At 42.3% G+C, this 19,004-nt stretch overlaps 1 protein-coding gene across 8 annotated transcripts in view; it reads right to left on the reverse strand.

Annotated features, from left to right (window-relative positions):
- The window catches only part of FARS2 (phenylalanyl-tRNA synthetase 2, mitochondrial), a 346,061-nt gene that overhangs the window by 120,868 nt on the left and 206,189 nt on the right, over positions 1 to 19,004 (reverse strand). For all 8 annotated transcript variants that reach the window (XM_054985536.1, XM_054985534.1, XM_054985533.1 and 5 more), the window contains one exon: positions 3,489 to 3,649. In XM_054985536.1, coding sequence (XP_054841511.1) covers positions 3,489 to 3,649 — 161 coding nt within the window. The remainder of the gene's footprint in view (positions 1 to 3,488; positions 3,650 to 19,004) is intronic.

Genomic DNA, 19,004 nt, shown 5'->3' on the forward strand with positions numbered 1-19,004 from the left:
GATTTTGTTATTTACCATTCACAGCATGACTTTGGAAGAGGTCCTCTGTAGGAACGGCCACAGCTAGCTCACCAGCCAAAGCTGGTGAAAAGCGCCCCTGACCACTGCTGCCATATACCAAAATCCACTGGAGAAGTCAGATGGGTACTACTACAAATATATAGCTGGTCAGAGTCAAGATGAAAGTGTGTTCGTGGGTAAGACTATTTTGATTCAAGAGATCTCACAACTCCTTCAAGTCAATTCTATACAAGTGGAGTGTCCTTTCAGGAGAACATCTGTGTTCTAAAGCGTTGTATATTACCAGAGTCTCGGGCTTCTTTGGCACACTATCAGATATTCTCCCAAGTATATGCAAACCCAGATATACACACTTTGCACATATCCTCAATTACAATAAAGCTAATTAGCCAATAAATCACATTGTAGGCTGCACCTCATTATTTCAGGCATCCAAGTTCAATTTACATACTAATGGCTGCATATTTGCCTTTAATAGATGTGCTATTAAAAAGTAAACATAATAAATGAATAACTATTTAAGCATCGTTAGCTTATCTTGATGAAAAATATCTGAGAATGCAGCATCCACTGACACTATTTACTTTTTTATTATGAAATAATGTTAATCATAAACCAAGATGATAAATGTAAATTTACAGAGAAGACAACTAGGACAGGATCATGAAGTCCACCCTTAGTACGATGCTGAATCAACTAAAACGGTTTGTACAGAGTTGCTTCTTTGGAAGCAAATGATAATGATAACAACACAATTTATTTCAGTGGAAGACAATTTGACATATACTTTCTTTGCCCAAGATGTCCCAAGCAAATCTTAATACCCCCAGCAGCCTCATAACATTATCACAATGTGCAACCCAGACACAGTGATGTCCTAATCTTTACTTGTGGTAGAGTAAATATATACAGTAAATATATAAAAGACCAAAGCCATTCCAAAGAGAAGAATTTTATGACTACCTTCTTAGTAATGAGTCTGAGCTCCGGGAGAGGCTGGTCTACATACCAAGTAGCTTTTGGTCTTGCGAGTGTGGCTACAGCTATACATTCTTGCGTTTTACTATAGTATCATTGACCTGAACAGAAATGCCTTAACACCTAATAAGGTTACCAAGAATTGGGATGCCAGCATATCTGGAGAGGCAGCATCAGCCTGAGATCTGAGAGAAGGGAGCTACCTAATTCAGCTCCTCTTTCCCCTCGTCAGGTTCCAACTCAAGCCTTCAAGGGACTCCTCTTCGCCTGCACCTCCCTGGCCTCCAAAACACAGCTACACCAACTATTTATTCTCTTCCCCCCATTCTGGACCTTGCAAGATCTGGTAGCCTCACGAGTGCAGCTTCTGTTCCTGCTACCTGATGAGAGGGATAAGCTTAAGACAGCTCACACATCTGTAGCATTTTCCCTTTCGCTTCTTTTCCCAACATTGACAAGATTTCTGCTTCCATAACTTTAACATGCTAAGCATCCAACTAAGCACTGGTTCCAACTGCTGACTGAGGCAAGACACCTTCCCCGCCCCGAATGTACCACTCATTCTCTTCTGCAGTTCTTAATTCAGCGTCATTACTGTTCTTCCAAGCATCAAGAGTTCAGCAGGGATGGTGGGTTTAGGGATTGCACTGGGGCTTGGCTCAGGGGATCCTTCAAACAAACATCCATGAGCTATGGGCAGCTGTCTGACTTTGCTTTGTGCTGACTCCAGCCATGCCAGCCAATTAACTCCCAATCTTAAGATTAGCAAACAATTTGTGCCATGCTTTAGAACTCCCAGGACTTTGCTCAGAGGCTGGCTGCTAAAGGATGGTTACACAAGACTGTACAGAATCAAAACTTCATTTGTACTGATTTGTTTACTCTTACAGCTGATCTCCCAGGCCTCCCTCTTGTAAATTCTTTTCAAAGCCATTTAATCTGAGCCAGACTGACAATTTCATATTGGAGCTGCAAGTTCTTTCCCATATGTCTATGAAAATTATCAAGTCTGTAACTTCTTGACTGTAATGTGACAGCCCGAACTCACTTGGAAATCAGTGCACAGCACATGACAATTAACCTTTGACTTTGGGGGATGAATATTGATTAAGTTAATGAATAAATTTACAAAAGCATGTAATACAGAGAAAGTTGAGCTTGAATTAACTAATAACTATTGTTTGGATGGGTTCCTGCTTGAGGCAGTAAAGTTAGGAGATATTGGCATGGATTTAACCAGTAGGTTTCCATAGATGGACGAGATTTCTGTCCATGTAGCACAATTTTGCTGCCTCTTGCTTCCCACTGCATCCCCAAATGCCCCTTGAAATACTTCTCCTGCAGGTCAGGTCAAGGAAACCCCAGGAATAGCATGAAAGGAGGTCTGCTACAGGAGAGAAGAAATCAGTGAAAGTCACCGCCCTTATGGGTATGATAATTCTCTCATATATCCAAGCCACTAGCAAAATGAAATTGTGACAAGTAATGGCTTCTAAGGCCTATTTCATTCAGTATCCAGGATTTTTCATGGTAATGAGCAATATGCTCCTTTATCCATGTAGATATCACATATGAGGCAGGCGCATCATGCATTCTCCCCTTCAGAAGTGAATAGGTCAGGGGATCTCATGAATATTTTTATAATCAAGCACTGTTCTCGTATATGACAGGGCCTTCTTGGGCATGGCACCAAAACTGTGGAACATTCATTGTCTCCTTCTATCACTGTCTTCTACCAGCTGGTGAATACTTTTTTGTTTTGCTTGGCATTCCCTCAATGGCCACTCTTTCCTGCCCTATGTTTTAATTACTGGTGTTGTGCTTTTATAGATATATTTCACTTTTCCTTTTTAATGCTCTGTTTTAAACTGTTAGCCACCTTGGTGACCCTGACGGGGCAGAATAGTGGGATATACATTTTGTAAATAGATAAAATGCATCTGCACAGGGGAAGAGAATGAGGTCACTGCTCTCTTACAACAAGGAAGTTCAGGTAACAGATAACCGAAGGATTCTCACACACCTTATTCTCTGGAAATACTGTATTAGATTTCAGGTAGTTGACTGAATGATTCTGCAACACTACAGCAATGACATGACACAAAATTACTTGGGTTGTGACCCTGAAAACTATCGCACAAGCCCCAGTGACATGTATGAGAGCTGCATGAGTGCTTTACATTGTGTCTAAAGTACAATTAAGTTGTAGCTGATTTATGGAGACCCCATAAGGTTTCCAATGCAAGAGACAAACAGGTGGTTTGCCACTGCCTGCCTCTGTGTAGCAACCCTAGATTTCCTTGGTCGTCTGTCTCCCAACCAAATACTAACCAGGGCTGACCATGTATAGCTTCTGAGATCTGATGAGATCAGGTTAGCCTGGGCCATCCAGGTCAGGCTTCATAGATGCCAATTAATGCTGCTACAGGTAAAAGCATGTTGCTTTAGAACGTACTACTTTCAGAGCACAAATCCCACTCTTGTCTTACCTGAAATGTTATTTTCTGATCGATACAAGGGACACGGAACTGTTTCAGGAAACGTTCATCTTTGCTCCAAAAAAGGCGGATATCAGGGATGCCATACAGAATCATGGCCAGCCTCTCTAGCCCCAGGCCAAATGCCCAACCAATTTTGTTCTCAGCACCAGCTGCAATGACATAAAAAAGTTTCAAGAGCTTAGCAGTAGAATACATAAAAAGATTAATGCTAAAAGGCACACAAAATGACCGAGTGAAAGAAAGTTCAAACAAAAAGTCTGCTAGTCAGATGACAGGTCTAAATCTTACAGCATATCTCCTCCTGCAATTGTGTAATTTTGAGTGGGTTTCACTAGGTAATTGAACTGTTTTCAAAGTGTACAATGGGTAGCAGGCAGTAGGACTCTCCCTCTTCCTGCCCAATTCTCACAACACTGCTGATTCAGAGCTGATTCAAACTGGAAGAAAAACACAAATGTGGTTCAGTCCCTACTGAACTATACCACATCAGACTGCAGAATTGTGGGGAGGATCACACAGCTTATTGCTCCCCAATGAAAAGGCATTGCTGTATGTAGAAATCTAGCTATATGTAGAAAGCTAGCATGTTTCACATTAGGATAAAGACCTCTCTTTAGAGTGTTCAGTTTAGACATATATTCAAGTACATGTACCCCAGAGCCTTGACAGAGAAGCTGAGATCTGATTTACCTTTATGCAATGCACGTGGCAGATAGCTTGTTAAAAAGACCCCCCACATCAAAATGCCTTAGCACGAAAAAAGGGACTGTGCCTGATGGGGTGTGCAGTTCAGGAATCCAATTAGGGAAAAAATGCCCGGATCCGACCCGATCCGTAAAGGTTCGGATCCTGAATCAAAGCTTTCCGAAGCATTTGTAATACTTCGGAAAGCTTCGGGGCTGAGTTTAAAGGGCCCCGCTGCTGCCTGCAAGCAGCAGCGGGGCCCTTTAAACATCACCCCAGCCCCAGCCACCCACCTCCACCCACCCCAACTTACCTTGTTGGCAGCAGCGGTGGCTCCGGCCCTCCCTGCCGCCCGTAGGGCCGTCAGTCCGTGGAGCGGCGTCAGAGGCAGAGAAAGCCCCTCCTGCCCCTCAAATGGCTGCGGCGCTGCAGCGGCCATTTGAGGGGCAGGAAGGGCTTTCTCCACCTCCTCTGGCCCTTCCTGCCCTTTAAATAGCCGTGGTGGCGGTGCGGCCATTTGAGGGACAGGAAAGGCCAGAGGAGGTGGCTCCGGCCTTCCCGACTGCCCTGTAGGCTCAGGAGGCGGTGTGGTGGCAGAGGAGCTGGCTGGCTCCAGGCCGCCACAGCCTCGTGTTGCCGCCGCTGCCCAGCTGATGACCCTCCCACTCTCCCTCCGGCCAGGTAAGTGGGTGGGGGGTGGAGGGGTTTCCCCAGGGGGGTGGGAGGTGGGGATGGAAGGATTGCCCCCCTCACTTCAGTATGCTCCAAATATTTCCAGAGCATACAGAAGTGAGTAAAATACCATAATTCCGAAGCAGCTTGCCACTTTGGAATTATGGTATTTCCAATTTTTTTCCCCACTTTGGGTAAATCCGAAGTGGGAAACCCAAATCTTTTCAGGCTGCACACCCCTAGTGCCTGATACTGGTCTTCTCTCTTCTGTTTCTATTTCAGAAAAGCATGTTTGTGTCCATCGTACTAGGGCTACTTCAAACCTATTTATCTTTCTTTCATTCCACTCTTCCTCTAGAGATCTCAGAGGCACTGTGCACAGTTCTTCTCTCATCTTGTACCAACCCCGAGAGATAGGTTAGGCGGGGAAGAACTGAGCAGCAAAATGATTCTTCATGGGTATCTGAACCCAGCTTTCCCCAGTTCCTAGTTCAGCACTCTAACCCACTAAGCAATACTGACTTCCAAATTAAATTCATACTACTTTCACCTTCTTGTCACTAGGCTATCATTGTCCAGCGTCCCCAGCCTAGGACCCTTTTGGTTATGTAGTCCAAATTTTCCTGTTCCTATTTTTAACAATTAACAATTTTAAAAAGCGTTGCCATTCTAGCTTCCATAGAAGTCAAACCTACACTTAAGCTCACCAATATCCAGAATCCTGGCTCACTCCACCTCCAGCAAAATTTAATTCATACCCCACCTTTCAAACTGTACCAATTCTACAAGGCAACTCACAAACTGACATTAATTTCATTTAATCGGCTAAATCAAATATGAGATCAACATTAACATAGCAGAACAGTCATCAATAAAATCAGCTCATCTGCAGTAAGAAAACCAGACTAAAAATTTCAATTACACAAAGGCCTTTTAAATCAATCATTTTCCTGTGGTCCCTCAATGTCCCTAGCGGGCATCATTCAAAGGTCAGAATGTAATGTCATAACAGAAGGATGGCTTGTTCAAGCACTGTACCCTAAATTGTTCATACATTTAATCACTCCAACTTAATCCCATAGATCAACCAATGCAATGCCAATCACAACAGAAAACTTATGCTACATCAAGATGCTTCCAAACATTTCAGCAAAGAAGGTATTTTTACCACAAACACTCAATTCTGGAAATTTTTCAATGGCAGCTTTTCCCCAATCGTAACATACTAAGGCTGTAAAAGGGGGCAGCAACTAGTAATAGACTGGCAATAACTTTGACATCTGAGGCTAGATTTGAGTCAGCATCAGACAAGATGCTGTATATAAGATGTTCTTTGAGCTGGACTCTTTTCCAAAACCTTTGGGCTGGTTTATGTAAAGCTGTGCAAAATCAAGCCCAGAGGAAATAGCTCTCAAGTGTTTGGAGTGGACAGGATGAAACAGGAATCTCATATGATGACATCAAGAGCAAAAGACCTTCTTTTTAATTTTATCACTGATACTAAAAAAAACTATGATGAAATTTGTCCACAGCTTTGTCAGACATGCCTAATGCCCAAGCCCACCCTGGAGTTTATCTCTAGAAATGACCACCCAGCATAAATTGAAGGATGTCTTCACACAAGATCTGCAGAAACAACCCATTTTCAAATAAATTTAATCTACTGTTCTTAACAGATTAAAATTGAAGGTTCCTCCCATCCCATTCTCTACCACAGAAGGACTAAGTTACATTAGGCTTTACAGCTTTACCGGCAGAAGGAATCTCTTGAGGCACCATTATATTTTTGAAATTTTCCTGATGAAAACAATGTGGACTGTGCATAGAACCGGTCCATAAATGATTGCCAAGTTCAGTGGTCAGCACATCACCATGTCATGATCAACAGCTACAGAAAGCTCTAATAGGATCAACATGATATAAGTATTCCTATCAATCCTTCCTGTGAAAATGACCCATCAAAGCCACAAGCCTTGTCACAGAGCAAGACCAAGGTTGAAAGTTAGACAGGCAGGAAGCCAGGATGCTGATAGTATTTCCAGATCAATGTGAAGTTATAAAGCAACTTCCCATTGAATAAATATTTTCCAAAGAGTTGGAAGACTGGTAACAGGATCACAGCTGGCTGGCAAGCACAAATTGAGGCTGCGTGGCGCTATTCCTGTGCACTTACAAAAAGAAGTGTAGACAGTTTGTCTTGACTAACCTTTGCTGCAACCAAGTGGAACTGATGAGTTATTTCCATTTGCCCAGCCCCATGTTTCTTCCTGTTAGGATGTTGGCCATTACTATTGGTCATGCCTTTAACATTCTTCTGCCATTCTTTTAATACTATAACTAGCTTATTTAAATTAGTCTTTAATTTTTACACAAGCATGTTTTTTCTTGCAGCTGCACTGCATCACAGATTTTATAGTTTTAAGATTACATAATTGGTAGTTAGCATGAGCAGGGCTTTTTTTCTGGGAAAAGAGGTGGTGGAACTCAGGACCACACAATGACGTCGCTTTGGGTCACCTGGAAAAAGGGGGGAGTTTTTTAAAGTTTAAATCACCCTCAGCGAAAATGGTCACATGGCCGGTGGCCCCACCCCTTGATTTGCAGACAGAAGGGAGTTTAGATTGCCCTCCGGCCATCTGGAGATCAGGGGGCAGGGCCACTGGCTATGTGACCATTTTCAAGAGGTGCCGGAACTCCATTCCACCGCGTTCCTGCTGAAAAAAAGCTCTGAGCATGAGTACATGCTTTTGTCACAAGAATGATGATGTCTTGGTGTGAAAAGTTCAAGTATTGCAAGAAATTAAGTGGCTTGGTAAAAAAAAGGAGGGTTTTTAAAAAAATATATCCAAAAACCATCTATTTCAACTACTAGATAGGGCCACTCACATGTGAGTTTCAAACATCAGTTCTCATAATCCAGATCACAGCAAGCCAAAAAGCAGGGAAAATATAATGTGCAATCTGGCCACCAAAAACATTGTAGCAGATAACTCAAACAGGAAAGCAAATCTGGAAATAATTATCTTTGTGTCAAATTATCTTTACCATAGGTGTTATTGTGCACATAATTTCAAAGTAAGCAACAACACTGTCATTTATAGAAATGGATGATAAATGGAAATATCGGACCCCAGTAAATCTATAATTAAAATGTAATGACAATTAACATAATCTTACTTCCTGGTAGAAATTATTTGAGATGCTAAAGAGGCCATTGTGCCTTTTAAGACTTACCCTTATCGTCAAGATACATATCACCTATCCTTATCTGAGATATAATTGAAAGACGACAACAACAACAAAAAAGCACAAAATTGGCAGGAGGCTCTTAATTGCCTGTTCCTTTCTTATCTAGTCTGAGGCTTGTCAGGAAATCTCAAAAGAAAATCACAACAGTTTGGGCTGACAGCCCATCGTTGCTCATCACTCTGCGCCCACTTAGAGCATCAATCACACTTGTGAAACGTAACACATCAACATTCAAAATTATTGGAATGCTGTTTTGTTATTGTAGAAAATTCCAAGGACCTTTCTCTAACAACAAAATAAAAATCAACACATTTCAAAGATATCATGGAATTTATCCCCCCACAAACATCCTCTCTCTTATTGCTCTGCCTGCAAGCCTTCACTACTATTAGGCATTTACAAGGAAACACATACGGGCCAACAGAGACTGTTATTTTGCAAGCGGTCTCTTATCATGGTGCACATGTAATCACTTGGTAAACCACTGAATAACATTAACCATTTCACCACAAAGTATCACCCATCTGCAGCAGATGCACAGAACACTTAGCAGAATGATGCAGATCACCAAACTACTCTTGGGTGCCAGAGCTCCCCCTGGCGTAGTTTGAACAACAGATTCCCAGTGATTCTTCTCCTTGAAAAAGCTAAGAAGTGGCTACAACGTTTTGGAAATTCCTCCCATCAGAGATTCTTCTGTTCCCCTCTATTGCTGTCTTCTGCCAGCAAGTGAAGACTTTTTTGTTTTGTTTGGCATATCCTCAATAACTGTTACTGGTCCTCTTCTCTGTTCTTTATGTTTTATGGTTGCGTGTGTTTTTATTGAATTGTTTTTATACTTTTTATAATGATGGTTTTTTTAAATGTTTTAATGTTCATCACCTTGGGGAGCCTATTTGAGTAGAAAGGCAGCATACAAATGTTTTAAAATAAATGAAATGAATAAATATACACTGCAATAGATCTCTGTAAACAGCTGCCTGTCAGACAGATCACTGTGACCATTGATAGTAATTTCACCCTCATTATCACACCTTCCTCTTGGTTGTTTGTCCTTTCTCAGAGCATGAAGCCCGATTGGTTCCTAGACATTCCCTAATGAAACAGGCTGCCTTTTCAGATGCACTAGCTTTAATCAGTTGATTGAGCTTAAAGGGGTAAACAAAGCTGTTCTCTCTTTCAGTTTAAGAAAGTGGATGAGCCACGGTCACATAGTCTATTCTCATGTCTGATTTCTGGAAGTAGCTTCTGTGTGATGCCTCTTGGGAGTATGGTGCTAACTGCTTTTTCCTTCCCTCATCCCCAGTTAAAGAGGTGCCTAGCTCTGCCACCAAAGAACCCAGCAGGACCCTGGAAGTTATGGGGCCCTCAGACCTGGTTAAACAGGCCAGCAAAGGTTTGTGACAGGTATATCAGTGAGCGAAAAAAAGCGGCAAGGCCATCGCCCTTTTTGTTGAACACCATCTGTCAAAAGAAAGCTGGGTTTGATTTTTTTCAAGTGTGGCAGCCAAATTCATCTGGTACTCAGTGACTGTCCAGGGAGTCAGATTGAGAATTTCAAACTTAAGGCCCACAAGTGGGGAATCACAAGATGAAGGACACAATTTGAGAATCCTCACCCCTACCTCTCAAATCTCCCCTCCAAGATTCTCTGAGCTGCTCAGGGGTTTCAGATGGATAATTTCCCCTCCCACCTACCCCTTTTCCTTTTGATTGACTTTCAATTGCATTTAACACTCTGCGTCCTGTGATGCATTGCCAGTCCTAATTAGGCTGGGGAGGGGACTTGGACTGAGGAGGTTCTTTAGATTAGTTCATAAAATCGTATTTTCCACCATACCTGGCAACTCTCTCAAATAGCTAGAAATTTTTACCTTGCGTACTTCGCTTCCTAAGAGAAGCCAACCACTTTAGAATTAAACATAGTTATATTTCTGATTAACACTGATAGTGTATTAACAAAAACAGGTGGCCTCTAAAATCATTAACTTGAGAATGTGTTTGGACAACTGGGCAACTACCATGTATAAATTTATCTCTCAGAAAGGAAGCTAGGGTCACAAATATTTATTTTATTTTATTTACTTTCTTTATAGCCTATCTTTCTTGGCCAAATCATGCACGCACATCTGGACTACAGTTTATGACTTTCTCTTTGAGCTGGATGCCTGAACCATTGTTTCACCTTTTTTAGTTATTACATGACACGAGGCCAACTGTTATAAGCTCTGAAACCAGGTAACAGCAAATACAAGCTCAATCAACATACAGTCTGACAAATCCCACTAAATGTTCAAAGGCATTCTTCAGAAGATCCAGGAATAAAAAGGTTTAAATACATATTTAGTCTGCTTGCCAAGTTTCAGATGCAAATCAGAGCACTACTAACAATTTATCACTCTTTCCTTCTTTTCTACTCTTGACTTCTTAAAATGGTTCATCAGACAATATTTGCCATCTACATAACAAACTTAACATAATGTGTGCTCTAAAAATCAACAGCCCTAATTAGAATTGAGTATTACTAAAATATGGATAGTAGAACCTCAGACTGACATATTTTCCTTGACTACAGACCACAAGTTATTGCTGTTGCCAGATTGACCATGAATGACTACAGGCATTCTTCATAAATGGCAGTTTAGATTTGGGGAGTTTATATATTGTGGAGTAATATTTCCATGCTGCCTTTCCTTAACCCTGATGTTTGAAGATGCCCTTAGGCTGTCCCTAATACCATTCAGTGGTGTGCTAAAGCAGTCCTGATCCAGCCTCATCTATTCTCATGTTCATTTAAGTACTGTCTGAGAGAAAACATTTGAGGTGAAGGTTACATGAAGGCACAAAATGAAATTTGTGGCTCACGTCTCTGGAGAATGAGCCTGCTCACATTTCCAGTTAGCCCTAGAGGTGTGCCCAAACCATCATTTTCTCTTTCACCTTGATCAGAAATTGTTCTTCAGCTGCAAGACAGCCAGACAAATCAAAGAAAATAAAATTAAAAGTCTGTCGCAGCTGCACAATGTCACCACATAGAGTTTGCTCCCAAAATTCACTTGTGTTGAAATATAGTGCCAAAATCATACTTAGATTTGGGGCTGTAATAACTACAGGACAGACTTTTTCAGATATTTGTTTTGTCCAAGCAAACCATGCTTTCTACCTTGTAGATGTGCCCCTCTGTACAAATCTATTGTGCAAAATTGAGCATAAACACAATAGTGTATGTCAGGTAATGGAATAAAAGGGTCCCCAGGGTCGGGGACAGAGGGTGGCGCTCGGGGGAGATCTATCGCTCCGTCACCCTTTGGTGTGCGGGGTTCCCCAAGGGGCGATACTCTCTCCGATGTTATTTAACATCTATATGCGCCCCCTCACCCAGTTGGTGCGGAGGTTTGGGCTGGGTTGTCATCAATACACGGATGACACCCAACTTTTTCTGTTGATGGACGGCCGGCCAGACACGGCCCCAGACAATCTGGCCAGAGCTTTGGAGGCTGTGACGGCATGGTTGAAACAGAGCAGGCTGAAATTGAACCCAGTGAAGACGGAGGTCCTGCAGCTGGGACAGGGGCTGCCAGATGTTGGGATCCAGCTCCCTGCCCTGGATGTCTGGGTGTGCTCCTGGATGCCTCCCTATCGATGGAGGCCCAGGTCACGGCGGTTGAAAAGTCTGCATTTTTCCATCTTCGTCAGATCAGGCAACTTGCCCCGTACCTGACACCCCAGGACCTGGCTACAGTGATCCATGCAACGGTCACCTCCAGGCTAGATTACTGTAACTCACTCTACGCTGGGCTACCCCTGGGCCTGATCCGGAAACTACAACTGGTCCAGAATGCGCCGGCACGGGTCCTGACTGGTATACCTTACCAGTCACACATCACACCTGTCCTGCGCCAGCTGCACTGGCTTCCAGTTGAATTCCGAATCAGGTTCAAAGTGTTGGTTCTTACCTTTAAAGCCCTGAGTGGGTTGGGACTGGCTTATCTTCAGGACCGCCTCTCCCTGTATGTTCCCCGGAGATCGCTTCGATCAGCGAATAAATATTTACTTGTGGTCCCCGGCCCTAAGGAAGCCCGCCTCGCTTCAACCAGGGCCAGGGCCTTTTCAGTCCTGGCCCCAGCCTGGTGGAACGCTCCGTCAATGGAAACCCGGGCCCAGCAGGACATATTATCGTTCCGCTGGGCCTGTAAGACAGAGCTGTTCTGCCAGGCATTCTGTGATTGAAGGGGGCAGTGCCATGTCGGCCTCCCACCTTTGGGGTGGGGGAGGGTTCTCCCCACCACTGCACCTTGTTAATTTGTTTTATTATTTGTATATTGATTTTAGTTTTTGTTTTTATCGATTTTAACTGTTCACCTCCCAGAGACCCTGGGGATGGGCGGTATATAAATTGAATAAATAAATAAATAAATAAAATAAATAAATATTTTCCCACTGCACCATTTTTATTGTTCTTTTGCTCTGTCTTTGGTGTGGCTCTCATCTCCTGCATTGTCCATGAATATGGAATCTCATGTACAAACAAAGTGTTTGAACCAGCTAGATGGTAATGGTTATTGCTTAGTTATTGTTTTAGTTTCCTTTTAAGAATGGTCATTCCCCGCCCCGCCCCACCCCAACATAAGTGCAGTTTTATGGCAAATGAATATTTTTTTTTAAAAATCAACATAGTTACCATTTTAAAATGCAAGTAATCCATTGGTGGGTAATGCCCTCTGATGCTCAGAAAACAAGAATATTGTATATGTAGACAGGTATAGAACTGTTCAGTTGCTTAGAATGAAAATCAATAGCTTTTGGCATGGGTAGCAATGCTTTGATGTGACTGAAAGAGCTTCAGAAGATGAGAATACTGCAGTGCTTGTAAGAGCCAAAAGTTACTGGCTTTAGGACAGCAAGCAGAAAAACCCAGAGAGAGAGAGATACTCTTATCTCTTAAAAGCTAAACATGTCAAACCTCTATGACATTGAGCAAGGGTTCACAAATTTTGACTTGGCTTACTAGTCAGTAACTCTTTGTGATCTCCACCAGTCTCTCCCTACTCCAAGCTAGAGGACTGAAGGGTAAGTTGGGTCTTGGTTTACATCCTGTGGGGCTGCAGAGAAGCCACGATGCAGCACAAGGATTCCTGCTTTCCCTATACCTGCAGGAAAGCTACAAGAGGGCCTTGCATTGCTTCTTGCCTTCTTCCAGGCTTCACAGGAAAAGTGTGTTTATAGCCAGGAGGGAGGAAGCCAAGCAGCCTTTTAATCCTTTCCTGGTTTTTAAAACCAGAAGGTTTTTTATTTAAAAAATAAATAAATGAGAGTGGAACAAGCATGAAAAATACATTTCCCCCCAGACCTCCACCACCAATTGCCTTGTGAGCACAAGGCAGCCCAATCAGCAAATACGGGAACACGGAGAGGGAGGGGAATGGGTTCCAACACTGCAACATTATGACACGAGCAAATTTTTTTTAAAAAAGTGATGACAGCTCCAGCCCACCCCCACCCCGCCCCGCAAATGGCACTTTCAAATAGACACATCTCAGCTCATCAGCAGACACCAAAATCGCCTTGAGGTTGTGCAGTGCAGAATGCTGGGAGCCTAAGCCAATTCAGCACTTATCGGCATGAATATGCAGAGGCACTGGCTTAAAGTGTGCTGTGCGGAAAGGACCTCTGTTAGCCTTAATTGCTCAGCTGTAACAGGGAGACACAATCCTTTCATGGATTGTGTCCTGTTCATAAGCTCCTCAGAGCACCAACTCTGAGCATTTATTCATTGCTTACTACACTGGGGCCTTTGAACCCTCATTTCATATCTATATTGGTGCTAACCTCCTGTGGTGCCTGAGTTTTCTTGAACAAGTCCAATCTCAGCAATGTAACTCCCCAACTTTCTCCAGCTTGCTCATGGTAAGTGTCCTAACAACACAAGGAAGGCTCCCCTGACTCTAGCAATGCAAAAATCCAAAAAAGAACAATCAGGAGTAAATGAACTTGCATGAAAATGTTAATAAATATTTACTTGTAAAGTGACTATGTGTGCGTGCAAAGTGCCAATGAAAGTTAAAAGATCCAGCTAATCCTCTTGCACGTGCAGAGGACTTGAGACAGGGTCTTACTTCATTCTCATTTATTTATTTTAAAGCCAGGGAAGAGCGCTTCTCTGCTGCTTTGTTTCTCAAATGGCTGTTCAAAATGCTCCCTCCCTCCCTTGCTATTCATCTTTGTTTTTTTCCTCTTTGGCATTAGGAGAATCCTGAAACATGCCAGTGTGTGCATAGTCGGGAGGGAGGAAGTGAACAGGGCATCCGCCTTTTAACCCTTTCCCGGAGGGAGGAAACAAATGAAGCAGCAACCTTACAACTCTCTCCTGGCTTAAAAAAAAATAAGAGTGTTTACACATAGCTGGGAGGGAGGAAGTGAATGGAGCATCCACCTTTAACCCTTTCCTGGCTTTAAAGCCAGGAGGGAGGAAGCAAATGAAGCAGCGACATTACGAATCATACCTCGCTTTAATGATAAAAATGGCGGAAAAGGAGTTTAGATTGCTGAGGAGGGTGGGAGTGGTTACCGGCAGGCAGCCAACCAATCAGCACCTGGGAAACATAGGGGGGAGACCAAGACTAAGACTTTCACATACACATAGGACGCATCAGCAGCAACTCAGAGGCAACTTCAAGAAAAAGTCAGAATATGTCCGCAGGGAGAAAACTCGGAGGAAAGACGGACGATATTCACTTCTATGTCCCATGACTCCCTTGCACACGTGGAACTCCGGAGATCATGGGAAGCAGAATGGAAAGTGATCCACTGCAAAATGACCATGGCCAGAGAGACAGCAGCAACAGGGATTAGGGTTCAAAGATGCCCCTTGAGCACACATAAGAACTGCTCATGCTTCAGGGTTTCTCAGACTTGAACTGGACATTACAATTTAATTTTTAACAAGTATCTGCACGCATACAGTTCCAAAATAGGGCAAATAATGCCCCCCACCCCCATGAAGGCTGCTATAAATCTTATCTGAGTTACCTTGGGCTACCATTTTGACACAAGCTTCATTCCTTGTAACTTAATAATACTCAGGCATCTATAAAACATTTTAGAGTCTCCAATGGCCTTCACACATACACACTCGGAAATGTTTACAATAGCCTATTAAGGAGATTATCTTCATTTTGCTGGTGTGGGGGAGGGGGAGCTCAGAGATGGTGTGGTTTCTTGAAGTCTACCTATTGAGTTCATGGATGAGGTGAGATTTGAATTATGGACTTCCTGCTCATGATGAGTCACACTTTAGCTACAGCACTAGACCATTCTCACACAACACCTTCTGCCCAAGGATTTTCCCTATACCATAAATCTCAAAACACCAATCATGTGCCGCGCTGTGGAAGTATTCATGCAAACAAGCTTGGATGAGAGCTAGACTTCTCCAGCACTTATTTATGATGACTCATTAAACTCTCAGCATGGCAAAATGCTAGAAAATGGAAACAGCTATAAAGATAGGAAAGCTGTGTAGCTAATTCACATATCCAAGCTCGGTGGCATTTGCAAAAAAAACCCCAAACTCTAAAGCGTGTCAAATCTTAAATATCCACAGGTTTCTATGAGGGTTATTATTAACACTTGGAAGCACTTATTTTACCAAGAGTATCATAATCCAAATTATGCTGACTTTGGGTGGATTCAGGCTGCAACATGACAAACCCATCAGGGGGGCTCTGCAACTGCACGAAAAAATTTTCCTCTAGTACTTAATTTACATCTTGCTTCCTAGTGTACACTCTTAAGGTACAATTAAAAAATAAACTAGAATAACAAAATAATTGCTGTTATAAATTGCATGCAATAAAGCACTACAATTATAAAATCTACTATGCGAAACACAGTTGCAGACCCAGGAGCTGCCACTACACAGAATACTCCAATGCAGTTCATTTAATCAGTTTATAACAGGGCACTAGATACCCTGTTTTTAAATAAAAGAAGTGAGCTGGCCAAGCAACTCTTAGGGCAAGGAATTCTATAAACTGTACACCACAAGTAAGAACACTATGGGTGTGGTGCTTTCAGTGGGTGGCTGTGTTGGTCTGAAGTGCAAAAAACAAGATAGGTATAAGCTTTCGAGAGTCAAGGCTCCCTTCATCAGATGATTCAGAGGAGTTAGCCATGTTAGTCTGCAGCAGCAAAACAGGAAAGAGTCCAGTAGCACCTTTAAGACTAACCAACTTTATTGTAGCATAAGCTTATGCTACAATAAAGTTGGTTAGTCTTAAAGGTGCTACTGAACTCTTTCCTGTTTTCTTTCATCAGATGGGCTTGGTAGACACGCATTACAAAACAAATGCGCCCATAACATGGCCTCCTAGAAGATCTTAAAGCTGCACATGCTGCTGTGCACAGAGGTGAGCATCACCTCCCTAGAATCCCACATCCTTTTTTACCAACGGGGCCCAGAAATGCCACCCTCATTGCAGGGGCTGGAGAACTAGACTCCTTACAATTCATGCCATTGCAACCACTTAGTGGCGAGGTTATAATTGCCCATCATACTGCAAACTGTCACTTGATTCTGTCCTTTGGCAAAGAGTTAAGCAAGCAAAACCCTTGATAAGCTGAACAACCTCAGGTATGAAAAATTGTGTACTTAGAGCCACAAGAAGTTAGGCAGCAAAGTAGCCCCCCAAAAGTTTCTGAAACAACTTTGGGGAAACTTAAATGATATAATTTCTAAATCTACAACAGTTATCCAGCATGAACTATTAAGCTGAGAATTGAAAAGCTATTTAAAAGGGGCTGAAAGAACTTGCAATGGCACTGGTGACATTCATATTCTGTGTTAATATCCTATTTACAATGATGGCAGAGTAATAAGTGTTTAATTGAAGAAATGCAATTATATTTCACTGAGGCACTGCATTCAGAAGAGGAGCGCAGTGTTCCTTGAGCTCTTCTTTGGGTCACACTCAAAGTTCAGCTTCCATAAGTAATGAAAAAAGTTTCTGCACAGTTATATTTTATATTAGGATGATAAAGAGAGTCTTACTTCACACCTGAAGCAACTATTTATTGCATTTGTATCCACTTGCCTCTTCCAAGTACTAGGCTGAGCAAGTGAGTTGACCAAGACCATCCAGTGAGCTTCAACTCAGCAGCACTCTAGCCACAGCAGTGCACTGACTCTTTTCTTTAGGTGCAGTGTTTTCACATGTATTAAATTTCTTCCAGAAATATGCCCTTCATATTTTTGTACTCACTTTCCTTTTTGTCAGGAGGACAGGATTATTTTCTCTGGTCGAGGTTCCCATTAAACACTGGAAAACTGCCTTCAGTTGGAACTTAGTGTAATATCTCTTGGCTTAATTCTCTGATGCTAGGGAAGCGATCAGTTGATGTTGTGTTTTCAAATTTTGTCTTACCGAGCATTTTGGAGGCAGGAAACCAAGCGTACAGCCCTCTGCTTGTTTATTCATGGCAGTTACTTCAGGGAACCCCTGGCACTTTAACTAATTTGCTGAGGAGCCTCTGTGCGTCTGCCATACAGCTCTCGCATGAAGCAGAGGATTCTGGGATATGTTCACATGGAATGCTCATCCAGTCTTCTGGGCATCACCCAGTCTCATGTGAAACGAGTATGTACCCTAGAACACACTTGACTATCTAACACAGAATAGGATCAGCAGTGGTGGGAAAAAGTTGTGTTTCAGAGTTGTCTGTGTAACCCCTATGCGGTTAATTGGTTTAGCCCAGTGGGGTGGAGTCAGAAGTTAGAGGCAGGCTGCTGAGGAGGAGGCTGGTTGCCGGAGAGCCTAATAAATTATATGCTCTTATCACCTTGAATAAGGCAATCAAATGTTGTACGTAAACAATATGATTTAAAGTGGTGTTTGTGTATTGTGTTTGGTTGGTGTTACTGGGACTGTATTATTTTTGCAGGGCTGCAATTCCCCAACAAGAAGACAGAAGCCTGGGATACAGTTGCTTCAAATTAATGAAAAAGGACTCACCACTTCATGAAATGTTGAACTGTTTTACCCTTTCAAAAACATTGTTGATTTGAAGTTTTCTGTCTGGTTGCACTTATGAGTTAGTTTTAAAAAAAAAGTTGTATGTTATTAATTGTTAACAGTTTAAAAGAAAAAATTCTTTCTTAAAATTGTGTGAAAGTTGCTTCCTAAGCCCCATAGAACCCATGAAAAGAGAAGTTACATCTGCCTTTATTGATCTTCTGAGGAACACCCAATAAACTTTCCAGAAACTCTATGGTACCCCAGAACACAGTTGGAAAAGCACCAATGTAAAGCAAAGAGTTCATCTTGTAGTATCAGTTCCTATCTTCAATTTGCAAGAAGTGAACTAGAGGAAAATATAGCAACTGGAGCTGCTTGAGAGCAGTGAGTTTTATTAAATAGGCAAATGATGGTGGTGGAAAATGCCACATCAATAATGCTGGCTATGATCCCACAAGACACAGATTACACAGCTGAATTGCACTGACATAACTGACAACAGAAAGTGTAGCTGAAATATAGTGGACATTTGGGATTAGATGCTAAAGGGGAGATTTAGGCCAGCTTAAATTTACAACAGCCTCTGTAGAAGTAAGGGCTTGACTACACTGCACGCTCTTCCATGAATTTGTGAGTTTCCCACTTATAAGTCAATTCTTTGACATGTGGGGCACATTTGGATTAGGGCCATAATGCTCTTTGAGAAGGCGCTTCAACCTCCTGCCAACTTTTCTTTTTTCTTTCTATTTTACTCTACTCTTCCATCCTATAAGTCTTAAGTAGTGTTCTTCAAACATAACTAAAAATATGAGGAAAAAAGGAAGAATTCAGGCCAGAGAGGGTTAGTATGTAAACTGCAGAAAGGCTGATTTCTTAAAATTTGCCC

Source organism: Eublepharis macularius, chromosome 7 (assembly GCF_028583425.1).
Source record: "Eublepharis macularius isolate TG4126 chromosome 7, MPM_Emac_v1.0, whole genome shotgun sequence".
Taxonomy (NCBI): domain Eukaryota; kingdom Metazoa; phylum Chordata; class Lepidosauria; order Squamata; family Eublepharidae; genus Eublepharis; species Eublepharis macularius.